At 39.1% G+C, this 16,909-nt stretch overlaps 1 protein-coding gene across 5 annotated transcripts in view; it reads right to left on the bottom strand.

The window, feature by feature from the left end:
• Positions 1 to 16,460, bottom strand: part of ADGRG2 (adhesion G protein-coupled receptor G2) — a 59,682-nt gene extending 43,222 nt beyond the window's left edge. For 4 of the 5 annotated variants that reach the window (XM_059839856.1, XM_059839854.1, XM_059839852.1 and 1 more), the window contains exons 1-2: positions 16,302 to 16,460; positions 5,405 to 5,523 (exon numbers count right to left, since the gene is read on the bottom strand). In XM_059839856.1, coding sequence (XP_059695839.1) covers positions 5,405 to 5,522 — 118 coding nt within the window. In that variant the 5' untranslated portion in view covers position 5,523; positions 16,302 to 16,460. Of the gene's footprint in view, positions 1 to 2,832; positions 2,982 to 5,404; positions 5,524 to 16,301 lie in introns of those variants that run through there. The other variant, XM_059839853.1, reaches the window with a different exon arrangement.
• Between the last annotated feature and the right edge of the window lie 449 nt (positions 16,461 to 16,909).

Raw genomic sequence — 16,909 nt, forward strand, 5'->3', positions numbered from 1 at the left:
TCCCTTAACTCAATAAATGCTGGAGATTCTCCTTTGCTTTTTTCTTGTTAATGTATTTTTAGAAACATTTTTGATTTTTATGGCAATAGCCAGATTAAATTTTACTTGGGTATTGGCCCTTCTGATTTTCTCCCTGCCTAACCTTAAAGCATTCTTGTAGTCCTCCTGAGTTTCCTGCCCCTTCTTCCAAAGGTCATAAACTCTTCTTTCCTGAGTTCCAGCCAAAGCTCTCTGTTCAGCTAGGCTGGTCATCTTCCCCACTGGCTCATCTTTCAGCAGGGGATGAGCTGCTTCTGCCCATTTGAGAATTCCTTCTTGAAGAAGAATGTCCAGCCTTTCTGGACTCCTTTGCCCTTCAGGGCTGCTTCCCAAAGGACTCCGTGAACCAATCCCCTAAACATGCCAAAGTCTCCCTTCCAGGAGTCCAAGGTGGCAGTTCAGCTGACTCCCCTCCTTAAGTCTCCAAAAATCAAAAGCTAATAATTTTGTAATTGCTGAGGCCTCCACCCATCACATCATCCATCAACCCTCTCTGTTCGTAAACAACAGGTCCAGCAGGCACCTTCCCTATAAAACAAGTAGTTCCAGACAATGCCCCAAACACTGAAACTTGAATTGTAACCGCTCAGTTCTTGTTGGTGCCTCATTTCTTCCATTGTCCCAGTACAGGAAAGGACAGACTTCTGTGGTTGCAGATGTGAACTCTTTGGAGATGATTCTTATTTTGTGGAAATATGCACACTTCAATTGCATAATCATTATCATGGCTGCTTGCTTTATGGTGTACACAGCAGCAACAAAATAAGAAAAACTTCCTTTGGAACATGAAATGGAGCAACAGAAAAATCAAACAGCCTGTCAGATGTTCAGCCAGTGCAAGAGAACACACTTCTGACACCTTTAAGGAGGTAATTATTTATCAATATATGCAGAGCTTTTATGAATGCTCCAGAGGACGTACGGGATTAATCATGATTGGTCAGGGTTAAAAAGCAGAAAAAGATTGTCCAACATAGAAAAAAACCTTTTCCATTAGCTCCTCTGTAAGAAGAAAAACTTCCAGGCTACTTGGATCAGGGTTTTTTTTCCAGGGTAGGTTATGTTCATAGTCCTAGTTAGCTGTCAAGATCACAGCCAGTTCTTCTGTAATGTTCTCAGGCAACCAGAGCACCAGCTTTCATCAGACCAGTTCAGACAACTTTTCTGTCTCTTGACCTCCAGGCTCTCAAATTTATTTTTCAATAGCAACAAGGAAAAACAAGGAGAAAGTTCCTAACTTCCAAGTGCAACTTGATAGGTACAAGCTACCAGAAACATTTGAAATAAAAAATATATCAGTCCAGTTTCATGGAAAGTCATTGATACCTATTCTTGTTGCATCCTATAGATTTGAGAGTCTGTGATGCTAATTAGTAGAAACTTGCAGGCATTTTTCACAACCTGGAATAGTTCCTGAAGTTCAACATAAGTGACAGAAGTGCCATGCAAGGCCAAAGACCAAACAAAAACTCTCTGGGTACAGAGACACCTGGCTAAAATTAGGTGAAAATCCTAACTAGCAGACAGTGGATTCTGAATGGTGAGTTAATACTTAGATTGGTTCAAAATGGCAAAGGAGAAGAAAGACAGACCTGAAAGCAAGCCTCCCCTGCCTAATCCTGCAGCATGAATTCACTCATTCAGTCTGGCCAGAGTCTGAAAGCAAAATCTGGGATACCCAACTAAGAATATTTCAGTATGGAAAACTAATTTTTAAAATTACTTAAAAGCCAGATGAGGAAGATGGGATGGGAGGGGAAAGTATCACAGAATATGAGATTTTTCAAAATGGGGGCTCAAATATACCTACCTTTTTAAGTAAAACTAAAACAGATGTCCATCTGACAGCATGGACAGGTCATAAGGAAACTGATTTTATAAAGGAAATGGCGAGCTAGTTACATGCCAATACTGGTGACACAGTATTTCCAAATAAAAAAATTGCTCAAGTCTTTCATTATTAAGTAGAAATTGACTGGTAGGGAAATTTCCTGACACAGCTTCAAAACTTGAAGTTACTGTTAACTGTCCAAATTGAAAGACTAGAATTCTATTACTGAGCAAATACACTAATCAAAACTTGAAGTATCATCAGCAGACATGATTTGGGAAGTGAAGGAATTCTGAGAGAGGCTTGATTTCATGTTAAGCATTAAAGCGGTGTTGATATGCCAACAGTGAATTAAAAGGCTGCTAATTTCTATTACATTCTTTAGGGGAATTGTGACTTCAAAGTCGCCAAGGGAGCCAGAGTAGACATAAACTTGTAGATGAAAACAGTTTTAAGACAGATAGCCAACATAAATTATGCAAAATGAGATCAATCTGCTGATGATTCTTCTGGTCTGCTTTATATAATCCAAAAAGACTGCTGTTGATCAATATGCAAGCCCTGAAGAATTAATTTAAACTAAGAAAAGTGTTTACATAGAAAGGTCTACCCTTCTGAAAACTGGAAAGATGGTCCACTTTGCTCTAAACAGTCATTTTAAAAAAAGTGCCAAAAACAGATGCCAAAATTAAAATAACAGACACCAATACTATCTGAATTGTTGCAAGAAAGGCTGGAAAATTTTATATGCCTTATCTACCCAAAGAATGCTGAAAAAGCAGAAAGGAAATTGTAATCATAGTCAGAAAATGCACTTTGTTGCTCCAAGTGAGCACAGTACAGCATTATGTTAGAAACTAATTATCTGTATTATCTTGAATAAGTCTCCTTGACATGTGGGTGGATGTAAGCAAGAGATGACATTACAGTAAAGCCTTTAAGATCTGTTAATCATCACTTACTTTGTCTAGCAATGGTGGTTGTGGGCTGTGACCCACCCTTGACCATGGAACCGAGGAGCTGGAACTGCCTGTGCTCTAACAGAGGCATTCCTGGAGTCTCCTTGCATGCAGACAATGCAATAAATTCAGAAAAGTAGCCATGAACACACCTTTACAGCACAGAACAAGGAGCATAAGGGAAAGAATGCTTCAAACAGCTCCAGAGTAAGAAAAATCCAGAGTAAGGAAAAGATAAATAACGATAATAATTAAAAAAAAAAAAAAAACTACAAATAAACAAAAAAACCCCCACAATTTGGAGTGAAGGAAACTCCATTCAGTAGCAATCATGGGCTGACTATTCCATGTCTTTTACTATATCTGGGCACATAAGCCTTTTCAGAAATGAAAATTTTTTCTTCTTACTATACTTATGTCTAAGAGATGCAAAACCTGGGGGTTTTGCCCTCACTTAACCCAAAAGCACATATTTAATAAGCATGTTCTCTTCAGCCCTAAAAGAAATCCTGAAATGAATGCACATACTTCTAAATGTTTAAAATTAATTTTCTGAGAATGACAACATAAGCCAAAAATGCATCTCTTTCTTTTTTCAAAACATTTTTAGACAGTGATAATTGTTATCTTTACAAGAGATAGCCATTAGGTATTAAGAATTAGACCTACAGGACCAGTGTTATTTTCCTTATATTACTGGTATTACTAATAACCACTGGATCAGTATACAGCTGAGCATTAATACAGTCAGGCATTCTCTTGAATAAAAATAGTCACAAATTTATATGTCTGCACAATCTGGCTTTTAACTAGTAACAGTAGTTATTAACTTCCTTGCAAGTGTTGGCCACCTGTGGCACATTTGGCTCGCTACAGTCCATTAAAATGACGTCAAAAGACTCTTGTATACTCATGTATTCCATCTGGAGCTCATAACTGTTTTTTTATAAAGCCTAAAACTCTAAACATTCCATGTGTGGATCACTTGATTCTGTTGAATATTTTAAAAATCTGAAGCTAAGAACTGCTTCCCCAAAATCAATTTCATCCCTCCTTTTCATTCACAGTTCTATTTGTTTAGCTGGGGATAAACAACATCACCCTATCCAGCATCCTGAGCATCAAAAAGAACACAGGAAGTTCTTCTCTCTTCATATTTTTTGGAGAACACAATCATACTCTGACACCTCAGATGAGGAGAGAACTGAGTAGAGATGCTGCTGACACTACTAACTGCTGACAGCCTAAACCCAAAACACCCCAATAAAATAGGGGGAAAACATAAACACACTCTTGTGTCAGTTTAGCTCCCTTGATGATTAATGACAGTTTTAAGTGATACAAAGGTGAAAAATGAAATCCCTCTTTGCTTGCTTCCTCAGAACTTTAGAAACAGTTAAATTTACTCTTCTATGACATCTGTCCATCTGCTGAGCAGCTCTGTCCTTTTTACTATTTAAAGTACAAGATGTTAACAGCTCTCCATTTAGCAGCAGGTTTACCACCCGAATCTTAGATTCTGTCTCAATTGAAACATTTTGCAAAAGTTACTGTATCTGGAGAATTAGAGTCAAAACTAATCTAGTCTGCAACCCATAAAACCTCATTGGTTGTACAGCGTCATTAAGCAGGCATACTTAAATTTAAAAAAATCAGGCAGTAAATCAGAACTGCAAGTTCTGACCTAGAGTAAAATAACATGCCATGACAAAGAAGGTTCTGAAACTAGCCATTAAGTACACAGCAAAAAACACTCCAATTTTTTTAATAAACTAAGTACATTGTTAACACAATAAATGCAGCACACACTATTGACATAAAGAAGCTTTATGAATGACAAGCACTGTTATCTTTATCAGCTGAGTCCAGAGCAGTGACAGACTAACCATTTAAAACTGGCTTTTAACCAGTTTACAGAAAAAACTGAAATTGTTCAGCCATGAAAAAACACAAATTATTTTACCTCACTTTATTCTACTTAACCTTACATAAAAGCATCACCATGTCAGTTTTTCACAAGAACCTTATGAATTTATTTTTCATTTACTGTTACATAAAGAGCATAAACTGCCATGTTCAAATACTTAATTTGTGCTACATGTTTTGGGCCTTACTACCTTTTCCTTAGCCATATTCAGATCCACAACCAAGATCAATGCAGGAGATGTTCTACACTCACACACGCCCTAAATACAGCAAAGCTCAAAGGATCTTGTGGTGTTTTTGTAAGAGCAGTGTAAAAGATTTAACAACATGTTCTGAAAATAGTAACACTTCCAGCTCAAAAAAAACCCAGCATTAAAATAATTTGTCTTGCTATTACAAATTGTGTTTTGGTTCTTTCCTCATCCACAGCCTAGAAGACGTAACTACCAATGATTTTTAATGAAAATATACAAAGCATCCAAAATGCTAAGCACCAACCGTTTCATTTCTTGTTAGTGACAGTTTTTCCTCTTGTTTTCAAGAGGCGAAAACTTGCCTGGTTGAATATATTCAAAAGTCCTATTCATCAAGTCTAATGGTATTTATTTGGAATACCAACACTAGACAAATCAGGAAAAAATTCTCTTACCTTTGCTTGCTGTAGCCAAGAACAACTGAAGCAAAAGGACTGCTTGAACAATCCTAAATCTCAAGAAAATGTCCTGTATTCTGCCAACACAGCAGTGCTGTTTTCCCCAGGCAACCATTCTAGAAGAAACAGATAAATAAATAAACCACAATGACCAGAAAACATGTAGGTGTATATACATTATGACAAAATATATTTCCAACATGAGCATAAATCTTCTCAACCGTGCTATACTATTGGGTATATATTGCACAGAAATGCCCGGATACTGTGTATATTGCCAAGACACTAAGAGAGAAAGAGATGTTTGCTGAAAGGGAAAAAAAAGCCCAAAACCATAGAAAACCCATCCAAGCTCTAATTCTCCAAAGACTACAAACACATCAGAGCATGGGCATGACTCCTTGCACAAATAAGACTTTCAGCATTTGAAAAACAAATGATTCGCACACAACAACATAAAACCCAAACAAAAGCTGACAGAGCAATCATAGAAAGATTGTCCAAAAGCTTTAACAATCTCGGTAAGTACGTAAGAAAGCATCTTTTCAGTTCACTACCCACACATTTTCTCATGTGACACTTTAATAAGCCACAAATCACTGTGGGCAGCAAGTTCATGAACAATATCATGAAAACCTGGTTTGTCCACCTTTCTGTTATAAGAGATACCATTCTATGAAATAATTTTTAAAGATCTTTTTAAAAAAGGTGTATCTGAATATTTTGCATGCTGAAAGAAACATTCAGGTGCATTTTCTTATACAAAATGTTTAGATACATAGTGGCAAGATTCTGTAGCTGATTATTAAATATGCAAAGCAGTAAACTTTACATATTGAATGTCTTCCATGCATCAGCTTTAGGGTGGATCAGAGCATTCTGCCCCAGACCAGAAGGTTAACTTGGCCATCACAAGTTGGGTGCATGTGCAAGTGCATTGGTTAGCGCTCACACTGCTCACAAACTGCACTGCACTTCTGCTTGTGCTGTGACAGGTTCCAGTAGCTTCCCTTCTTTTCAGGCACTGCTAAATGGTGAACTCTTTCAGGAGTTTTAATTTTTTTTTTTTTAAGGTTGGGGCTAAAATGTAATTTTTTTTCAAGATTCACACAACTGTAAATATTTTATAATTTACAATGGTTACTATGGGCTGAACTCTGCCAGAGAAGTGCCACAGGAATAAACTAGGAAACAGTGAAGTTGCTAAGTAATTGAAACTTCAAAAATTGATTAAACATACACGGAAATAAATTATAAACATATAACAACATAACATAGAAACCGAAAGAAAAGGCTTTTTAAAAATAAAGAGCACTGCAACATTGTTGCCAGTGTTTTCAAGAATTGCAACATGCAATACTTCTAAGAAATAAAAAAAGCTGACAAAATAAATCATATGCTAAAACAATGGCCAGAAATGGCAATGATGGGCTAGCTTTCTAAGGATCCCCAGGAAACATGTTCAAACCTGTCCTCAGCTTGCTTCTCTGAATGCCTAAAAATCGTGTATTAATAAAGTTGTTCCATCAGCAACCTAAGTAGCAGAATTAAATTAATTATCCTAAGAACCTGATAACGAAAATTGTTGTGCTTAAATATATCTGACAACTTCAAGGACTGTGCATTTACAGTGAAATTTCCTAGGGTTAAAAGAGGTGCTCATCCAAAAAAAGTTTCCTTTCTTTGATTACTTATATTTCCCAGTCTAGTCTCAAATTAGGTCATTTCCAAGCAAAACCAAGCTGCATATCTGTTCTTCTCTTTATGGGGAAATCTTTTGTACACTAAACCATCCATCCATAGTGATGTATTTAAACAAACAAAACTTCCAGCATCCCTTTTCTCTACTATCTAGACATCAAGAGTTGAAATGTGAATGGGATGGAGCCCAAAAATACAAGTGCAGCCATTGATGCTGCTAAGTAATGAGGCAAGCTGCTTGCTTTGTGTCACATCTGATACTGATTGAGAACACTCCTACACTCCCTGCTTTTGTTTTCTCCTTAAGCCTCAGTCCTGCAAACAGATACACATGAAATGAGCTGACTAGGACAGAGGTTTACTCCTGAACCACCAAGCATGCCTTCTGTTTTGTTTGGCAGAGCTCATTAGACAATGATGTTACTGTCCCACCCCCAGAAATAAAAACTGCATTACAAATGCCTAAATTTGAGTACAGGAGCCAAGAAATTCCTGGTGCTGACTCCAGGCACTCCAGAGTGCCCTGTCTGAGCACTCTGTAGCCCTGACGAGTTTGAATGGACCTTCCTTTAATTCTGTCATTTCAGAGGGAGCTTTGCTAATATTTGTCCAGTGTTTAAACAAAAGGCTGTAATAAATACTTTCTGTACATTTAGGTTTTTGTCTCATCTGGGGTTTTTCGACATTGCACTCACTTCCAGAATGGGCCTGGCAAAGACAAGTAGGGACAGAGTCACCGCTTCTTGAACACAGTCACATCAAGAACTCCAAAACTATTCAAAGCTATAAAGGAAAATTAATGATCCCAGGCAAAGCAATAAAATCCAGATAACAGGAATATAAAGTGAAATACTAACACGGTCAGCTCAACTGACTTTTTGCAAGACTTTGAACAGCTACACTAGTTCAAGACTTGTTCCAATGTTCAGATAAAATATACAATTAAAAGAGTTGGGAAAATAACATTTGTGTTCCTTTAGTTCTGCAACAAAGTTGTTTAGACACTACTAAAGAAAAATACGCTGCTATCTTTGGTACATTTTTTAAGAAAAAAAGCAAGATATAAAATACAATTTCACCATATCTATTCAAATAAAGATAATATGATCCATTCCAACACATTTGGTCATTATGTTCTTCTCAAACTTATTTAGGCCCTTTTCTGTATTAGAATCCTAAATCTTTATTCTTAATGATCCTGAACAGTAATGTAATTGCAGATATATAGTTGCTAACATTACAGAATTAGGCATAAGGGATTCTTTTCATTTGTTATTAATTTGCTCATGTGTTTAAATGAACACTTGTATTCTTCTTCTTAATAGATGAATACAGTGTGACTCGGGGAGCCCAGCATAATTGTGCACAGTTTTTGCAGCAGGATGAAAGATTTTCACATGTATATCAAGCAAATCTAATTAAGTACAACAGTAACTGAGCCATCCAAGTGTGGGAAAGAATTATGTGCACAGACTTCAGGTAAAGATGTAACCAGCTGGCTTCACTTTCTCAGTTACAACTAAGTGGTTTTTATTTATAAAGAGCTAAGTGTCTGAAATAGATGACAGTAGCAAACATTTCTTTATGGTCAGCAGAAAAAATGAAAATTCAGAAAATAGAAATTAAAGGCTCAGGCATAAATCTGTTATGTCTTGTTTTCTCTCCATGAAGAATGTCTTATTTTGACCAATGACAACCTTGTACCCAGGTCTTACAACATTTCACACCATCTTATTAATTTGAAAGTCAAACTATAATTGAGAGCGCTTTTCTTAAAACAAATGAATAAACATATTTTGAAAAATTGGAATTTTTTTTGTCTGTGTTATACATGTCACAGTTCTGCATTAATATCACACTCTTTGCAAATTACAGAGGTTAGTGGAAACAAAGAGAGGAAGATGGTATAAAAAAGAAGTTTGTATTCCTATCATTAATAATAATTAGCTATGCCCTGATATTTCACTTTACAAGTTTCCAAGTGTGCGCCCAGAGGTGACATATCAAGACATTTAGCACTTACCTTCAGCAAATGCTTGCCTTGCAGTACAGCAGATATATTTTCATAGGATTAAAGTCAAAGAAAGTGCAAAACATAAATACAGCAGTTGTGTTCTGAAGCGTATTTTGTTAAATCACTTTTGGAAAAATTTCACATCCAAATTTCACAATTCGTGTTGAAAATACATATTTACTGGCAATCTTTAACATTTAATAAACTATTAGTTCTTTTATGCTAAGTTTTAGCCAGAGCAGGTTCTCACTGCCAATGCATAAACAGCTGGTTACAGAAACTTATGATGGAAATCATGGCCCAAAGCAATCATTCATTTACTTCCAAGCATGCTGTCTACTGCTGCACTTCAAACTGCTTTGTTTAAGCCACACTTATTTCATCCATGGTCTTTGGGTCTCATTCAACCTTCTGTATTCATCCCCTACTAAGATTGTAGATTTCAATAAAAATATTTCCCAAATTTCTGGAAGCTGCAGCTTAGGAGGAGGATAATAATGAATGGTAAGCTTCTGGCTGCTCTTCTGTGATGTTCTGCCTTATCCAAGTCTATACCAGGTGACAAAAGGCTAAAACAAGCAAGAGAAACACATCAAACTGCCCTGGTATGAAAACTTCTTGATGTCTTTCCTTTCAGAATGTAAGACTGTAGCATCTTCCATCAACTCCTTATATTTTCCAGACTGGAACCAAAATGCAGTGAAGTTTTCATGTTATTTTTAAATTTTGGCTGAAGCAAGTTAGATGTAATAGGCAAGACGCTTATGTTGGAAACTATTGTGTCACAGTAAATCTTGGCATATACGGAATTTACTGACTTAACAGCAGAAGTAGCACCATTGAGTTCAAAATGATGTTCCATGGGGGGTTTTTATGTGTTTTTCCAGAAGACAGTAATAGGATTATTACTGTCTGATAATAATTTGGTTTTCATTAATTTTCTCCAGTGTTAATCATGTCCGTAAAAACTGTATTCTATTATGTAAAACACCAGCTTTTTCTAAGACTGTAATGGTAATGTGTTCAAGTTCAAGGACCTTCCTCCTAACATAAATCATTACTGTTTTCAAAGACAGTAAATATTTTACTTCTTAATAAGCTGGCTTACAGAGAGCAACAAGCCACTTAAGCACAGACATCAGTCATCTGCAAAACTCATAGTTGGTTGAGTTCTTCAAAGAACTGGAGGATGAACTCTCTGAGAAATTCATTCCTTTGTTTAGCCTTTCAACTGCTGCAGGATACTATCATTAGAATAACTTATTAATATATTTTATTTTATAAATGCCCAGCTGTGCAAGCCAAGGTCTGCCTTCAGTTCAACTCATGGATCTCCCCTTAGATTCATGTAAAAGCGCAAACTTAATCACTTAGGCCTGTGTAAGTGGATTCAGGAGTTGAAGATGCTATTGGATGGCTCTCCATTATGGACCTCAGGGCCAAAAAAACCTGCACTTTTGGTGCTTAATTCTCTTATACAGCAACTTATGCTCTATATAGTGCAAAACAGGACAGGGGGCAATTACAAACAAGTTTTGTTCCCTCTTACCCAGACTGGAAATGTTTCACTTCCTCATATCCAATTGACACCTGGGAGATGAGCAAGAGACCTTTCTCTAGCTCTTATAAAAGTTTTACACTATCCAGGAAATCCTTGTCTGCATGGTGTATTCCCTCAAGAGCACAGCTTTCCTCACACCCTCTATTAAATCTAGAGCAAACCAAAAAGATCTTCACCGACAATGCCTGAGCAGGTTTCTTCTTTAAAGAGCTTACAAAGTACTGATAAAGCACAACAAACCAAGATGCAATAAAAGTAGTTATGTTTGGCACAAGTCTGATTATTTCAACTTCAGACAGGTTGTTTACATTTTCCCTAATACTTTGGGGTATGGAACTATATAGGTTTAATGGAGGGGGGAAACAACAAGAAGTGTTCTGCAGAGTAGAAGACCACATAAAGGTTGGCACATCAGAAAAGATTAAAAGAGCACTATGCATGCATCTTGAGCCATGTAAAAGCATGAGAAAAGGTATACAAAGATATAAGCACAAAAAAGTACACAAAAAGTTCTCAAAAAAACCTTTGTATTCACTACAAAGATGAATACAAAGCTACAGAGAGAAAGAGAGAAGGACAAAGACTTCTCTAAACCTCAAATATTTGTATCAGTGAACAATGTAAGCAGGCTGTGAGGAGTCAGGTGAGCGCCAGGCATGCCAAAAAGAAGACTGTCCAGCTCATGCTTTCAATTATCCTACTTTACAAAAAAAAAAAAAAAAACCAAAAAAACGAGTTCTGAAAGTTTCATCTTACTGTAAGTGAAGGAAAATAAAAAGTAAATAGTTGTTTCTACTCAGTTTACATTTCTCTTTCTACTCAGTTTACAATTTTCTTCCCCATTCTCTTTTCCAAGCTCTCTTGGCTTGAATAGCAACACCCTAAAAAAGAAATTATACTGTGATTTCATCCTTAGCTTCACTTCATGGACTTAACAGGTCTCTTGGATCTTGCGCTTGGAGCCATTAAAATTTCTCTGCAAGCTAAGAACAACAGTATTTGGTGGAGGGTTTTTTTTTGAAAGGGGGGGGGGGGTGGTTTACAGCAGTCTCTCTCAGTGTCTTTTAGTCAACAGCCCAATGACCAAAACTAATAGTCTGACCACAGAGATAAAGCTCATCAGTTTGGAAGGATGGCTGCACTGAAGCAAGCATCTTCCAAAGTCCCACTAAAACTCAGATATAGAATATGGCACCACTACCCTACACAGCCTAAGGAAATACAGTCATGTTGGCACTTCAGTCTCCACATGGGGTAAATATTTAGGGAACCTCTATTAAGACACTAGGAAACAGGGCTATGCCAGAACAGCATTCTGGGCCTCCTTTAGCACTTCTCTTTAGGGTTCAAGATAAGTGTCTGCAGAGGAACAGGAGACAGTACCATTGCCCATGTTATACTACAACTGAAACAAGTTAGTCAATAGCAAACATTCATAAACACTTGAAAGTTATCACATAGGTGAGTAGATGACTTGAAAGCAGTTCCAGAAAAGTTTCTTTAAATCTGAACCATTCCTGTGTGTACCCCCACAAATGTATCAGCTCAAAAAATTTTCTTTGTACAACTACATTCCAAATGGCTCTTTTCACCATCATCACCTCTATAAAAAAGTAATTTGCCTTCTCAGAAATAAACCACAACCACCACATTGCTGATTTGCCAAAACATAGATGAGGGTGAAAAAAGGAAAGCATTTTTAATCCAACTTATATGAATACATGGACTTTGCTATGAATAAATAACGGAGGAACAAAGTCACTTCAAAACATGAAGCCCATCAAAAACCCATTCAGTCAGCTTATGTCCATAACTAATTTGATGCAAAAGAAACAAAGGTATTCAAAGTCTGCTTGAGAACTTAGAATTTACACAGGGAATTTAGCAGCATTCGCAATCAGGCATGTCCAAATGTCTAATAAATCCAGACAGAGAAGCAGAGTCCTTTTTTCTCTGAAGAAAGGACTTACTAAGAGAATATTTTGACCGCTAAAAGTATCAGTAAAAGATACTGATTTACATAACAAAACTGCTAAGTTTTGTTATGTGTTCACAATAACATTTCCACAATTATCATAATCACATTACTCTTCGTCTTTCTAATTTTACCATTTCTAGAAGTGTCACATCTTGTCAAACATGACAACTTCCAGCAAACCTTCTGATGGATCTCTTAGACCATAACTCCTCAATGACTCCTTTAAGGAGCACCATAAATGAGAAAATAGAAAATAGTGCCTGATTTGTGGGGAGTTGTTCTTTTTGGTAACTAAGGCATCACTTGAAGTACTCATGCAAATTTCACTTAACAGAAATACTGTGATAAATCTTAGTAATTTTCTAAAAATTCTACAGATTGAAAAAGTATTTTAAGTAGATTGAGGAACTTTATAAAGTATTTCTTTTCTATCTACTGTCTCATCTAGTATAACTGAGATTCTACAGTTTTCTTTTAAAATAAACAAAAATAAGCTCATCGTGTTACTCATTCTACACCGTATTGAAGCAGCCAGCAGAAGAGGGCCTAGAGCAAAACAACAAAATGACATTTTTATAAGGCACTAGCTGAAAAGTAGCTCTTGTGCCAAACAGTATTTATATTTCTGTGCTACAGAACTCACCAATAAAAGACTGAAAATGCTGAGTCTGGGATTTGAACAGTCAGATGCACTTCTAAAATCCTGTATCAGTTCCACTGCACAACACCTGCCATAAAACTGTCCTGAATCTGATGTAGGTAGCACTCACAGGTTGAATACCTGTGGCATACAAACAATTCAGCTCACAGCTGAAGACAAATCCATGTGACTCAGGCAGAGAGGAGTTTGATATAGAATTTGTCTTTGATTTAATGTTAGCTACAAAAGACCCTTTGTCCATCCTGAACAGCAATAAATTTCAAAGGTATTTTGTCAAAAAAGGAATGCAAGACTCTCAAGTAATTGAGTTCTATTAATTACCATATAGTTATACAAAACTATCTTTTTCATAGAGCAATTATAGAACCTTTCCCAACTGTAACTCCACCAGGAATTTACGACTGGAAAGAGTAAGACCTTCATAATCATAAACATCTGTCTAATAAACAAAAATATCAACTCCATTCATGTTCACAAGCTGAGTAGCACCTACCAATCAATTAGTATTCTCTAAATCCTTGCATCTGGAAAAGAGCAAAGCTTTTAACTGAACCTAGTATACAAAACCACTAATAGACTTACCATTTATCATAAAGCTAACATTTCAGGCCAAATAACACGACTTATTTATGCTATTTTTTACATTGGAGTCTATGAGATTACTTGCATGAGCTACCCTTACTTTGGCCTTCAAATAATCTAATCTAATATTCCACTGAAAACATAAAACTCAAGTGTAGTGGTCAGTTTTAAAGCTAAACTGCATTTGCCAAGGCAAATGTATGTAATCATGTTACATATTAAGAACTAAAAATCGTTCAAATTTAAGAGTTATTCTCCCATGAACTCCCAAACTTTCTCAATCTGCCAGCACTCTACAGTTACTAGTGGAAGACCTGACTAAGAGCACTCACAGCAGAAAAACTGTAAATGGAGTAATTAACTTGAGAATGGGAATCTAGTCCTTCATCTCTCTCCAGCTGGCCCTAATCTGAGCCAATTTCTGTGGATGTATTAGAAACAGAAGTTTAACAGTAAATTTGGAAGGCACTGAAGAAAAAAGAACATGCTAGCAAACTCTATTTGATCTACAGAATTACCTTAAGACACTAAAGTAATATTAACAAAGATACCAATAACCCTAGCTCACTTGGTACCATAGTAGAAATGACATAATATTATCTTACAGTGCAAGTAGAAAATTTTGTGGCCCCAATTTGTATCTCAGCAAATTTTGTTTATGTGCAATTTCTTTCCTGCATCTTCTTTCACAACATTCCACTTCAGAGATTTGTCTTCATCATTAAATTTTATGTGTGCTTCCTCAGTGAAGACAAGTACTTGGAGATCCTCCTAAGCAAAGACACGGTTTTTTTGTTCTTTAGTTTAATTCAATAAACACACTACTGGTCACCTAGCAGAGGAACAAATTTTGCTTGTTTCCCCCATGGAAACAGTTACAAAAGTCTGCTTTCCACTTGGGAATACCCTTAAGGTCAAAAGCTTAAGAATAGGAATATCAGCTTGTGCAGTTCTCTTCTAGTGACGATGTACTCTGTTAGCCTATGCAAACAACAGGGAGGAACATGTTCTGAGTAGGCACACATAACACCAGATTTACTTTTTCAGTACAAATGACAGAACTGAAGACACAACTAATTTGCTTTGGGATTGATATCTCTTAGATCTGGAGGTTGTAAACTCTATTTTGGCTCATGTTGAAGCCTATTCCAACACACCTTCAGCGTTACTCAAACTGATTTGAGCAGGGACGTTGGCACAGATGACCCACTGCGGTTCCTCCCAACATTACCAATTCTGTGATTTCATGGAAGTCAAAACCAGCCTAGGCTTGTGCAATCACACATTTAATTTGCTGGATAAGCACGTCTTGAACTAGTTTACAAACATTTATTCCCTGTTTCCACATAAATCAGTTCAAGAAAATAACACAGTAAAGCAACAGAGTTCAGTATTGTTACAAATACTATCCATGAATGATGAAACCTATATATTTCCAAAGCAAAAATAAATTCAATCAAGAAAGGATGCTTCCAGTACACTTAGCCAGTGAACATGGCAAAAAAATCCCAGACAACCCTCCTGCTCGAAATTCTTATTGTGCACAAAAGGTGACTGTGAAGACATCACTTTCAGCGATGCAGGTTTCCTGGCAGAATGTATGCAAAAGAAGCAGGGAAAACTTTCAAGCTGAATATATTCTCTGCATCCGTTCCCACAGAAAACGGGTGTGAGACCAAACCCCGACCCGGTCTAGCAATACTGCCCCAACGGGACACTACCCTGTCTCTTCTTCTAAACCGCATCCAAACCCCACCAACTCCTCTACAAAAATCAGTCACTTTTTAGACCAATTTCAACACGTTACTAAATGTTTCTCGCCGTTGTCTGATTAAGCACTTAATGCTGGAAAGCTGAAGGAGAGCTTTCCACCAGCAGCACCGAGCGCTGTACCTGGTGAGCAGCGCGGCGCCGCTCAGGACGGGGCCCGGCCGCGCTGCCCGCAGCCCCTCACGGCGGCCTCGCCCCGCACCGGCCCGGCGCGAGCCCCAACGGGCCGGGCCCGCCCGCGGCACCTCCCCCTCAGCCCCCCGGGCCGCGCTGCCCCCGGCCGGGCGAGACTCGCAGTGCCCCTTCAGGAGACGATCCGTGACTAAGCGGGAGCCGCGGAGCTCACCCGCGGAGGTCGGAGCTCCCCGACCTGTGCTTCTCCAGCCACCACCGCCGCCCCCGCGGGACCTCCCCGCCCTAACCTCGCTCGTCCCACCGGGAAGAGTCGGCGGGAAATCCCATCCCAGGGAGCCGCGCACCTCCGCCGCCTGGCCCCGCAGAGTCGCTCACCTCCACCCGGCTCAGGGCGACTCCCATTCCCGCAGCCGCTGCACTGCCCGTCCCTCCCGCCCTCGGGAGCCCGCCGCCCCCGGCCGCCTCTGCTCCCGCAAGCCCGCAGCCGCTCACCTGGCGCCGGGCGACCGCCCGTCCCGTCCGTGCTGTCCCGTCCGTCCCGTCCCGCCGCGCCGCTCGCTCAGCACTGGGCACAGCAGGCGCGCCGGCGGCCCCGGCAGCTGGGACAGCCACTGGACGGGGGGCGGAGGCAGGCGAGGGAGGTGCTGCGAACAGCCGAGGGAAGCCGGCGCGGCGGCGGCCGGCAGAGCCGCCCGGGAGCGGCCCCCGCCGCCCCTCGGCAAGGCGGGCTCGGCGGCCCCGGCCCCTCCCGCCCGGCGGCCCCGCGGGTGCGGGCGCGGTCCCGGTCCCGGCAGCGCCTGGGGCGTGATGCCGGCCCAGCGGCAGTGCCGGCTGTGCTGGGACAAGGCTTGGGGACACTGGGTGGCTGCGCACAACCAACTCGGTGGCAGGAACTACCACTGCGAATAAATTGTTCCGAGTTCTTTGGTGGGCAACGTGCTCAGGGTTAAACTAGCCTTCTCTCTTGTAAAGTTTACTTCACCTTTAAAACAGACTTAACTTCATTAAGCCCTACTGTTACCATAGATTTTGCACATTTAGCAACCTTCATTGCATTTCAATGAGGTTCATTTCTTCAGTCCGTTCAGATTATTGGTGGT

Source organism: Haemorhous mexicanus, chromosome 2, assembly GCF_027477595.1.
Source record: "Haemorhous mexicanus isolate bHaeMex1 chromosome 2, bHaeMex1.pri, whole genome shotgun sequence".
Classification (NCBI taxonomy): domain Eukaryota; kingdom Metazoa; phylum Chordata; class Aves; order Passeriformes; family Fringillidae; genus Haemorhous; species Haemorhous mexicanus.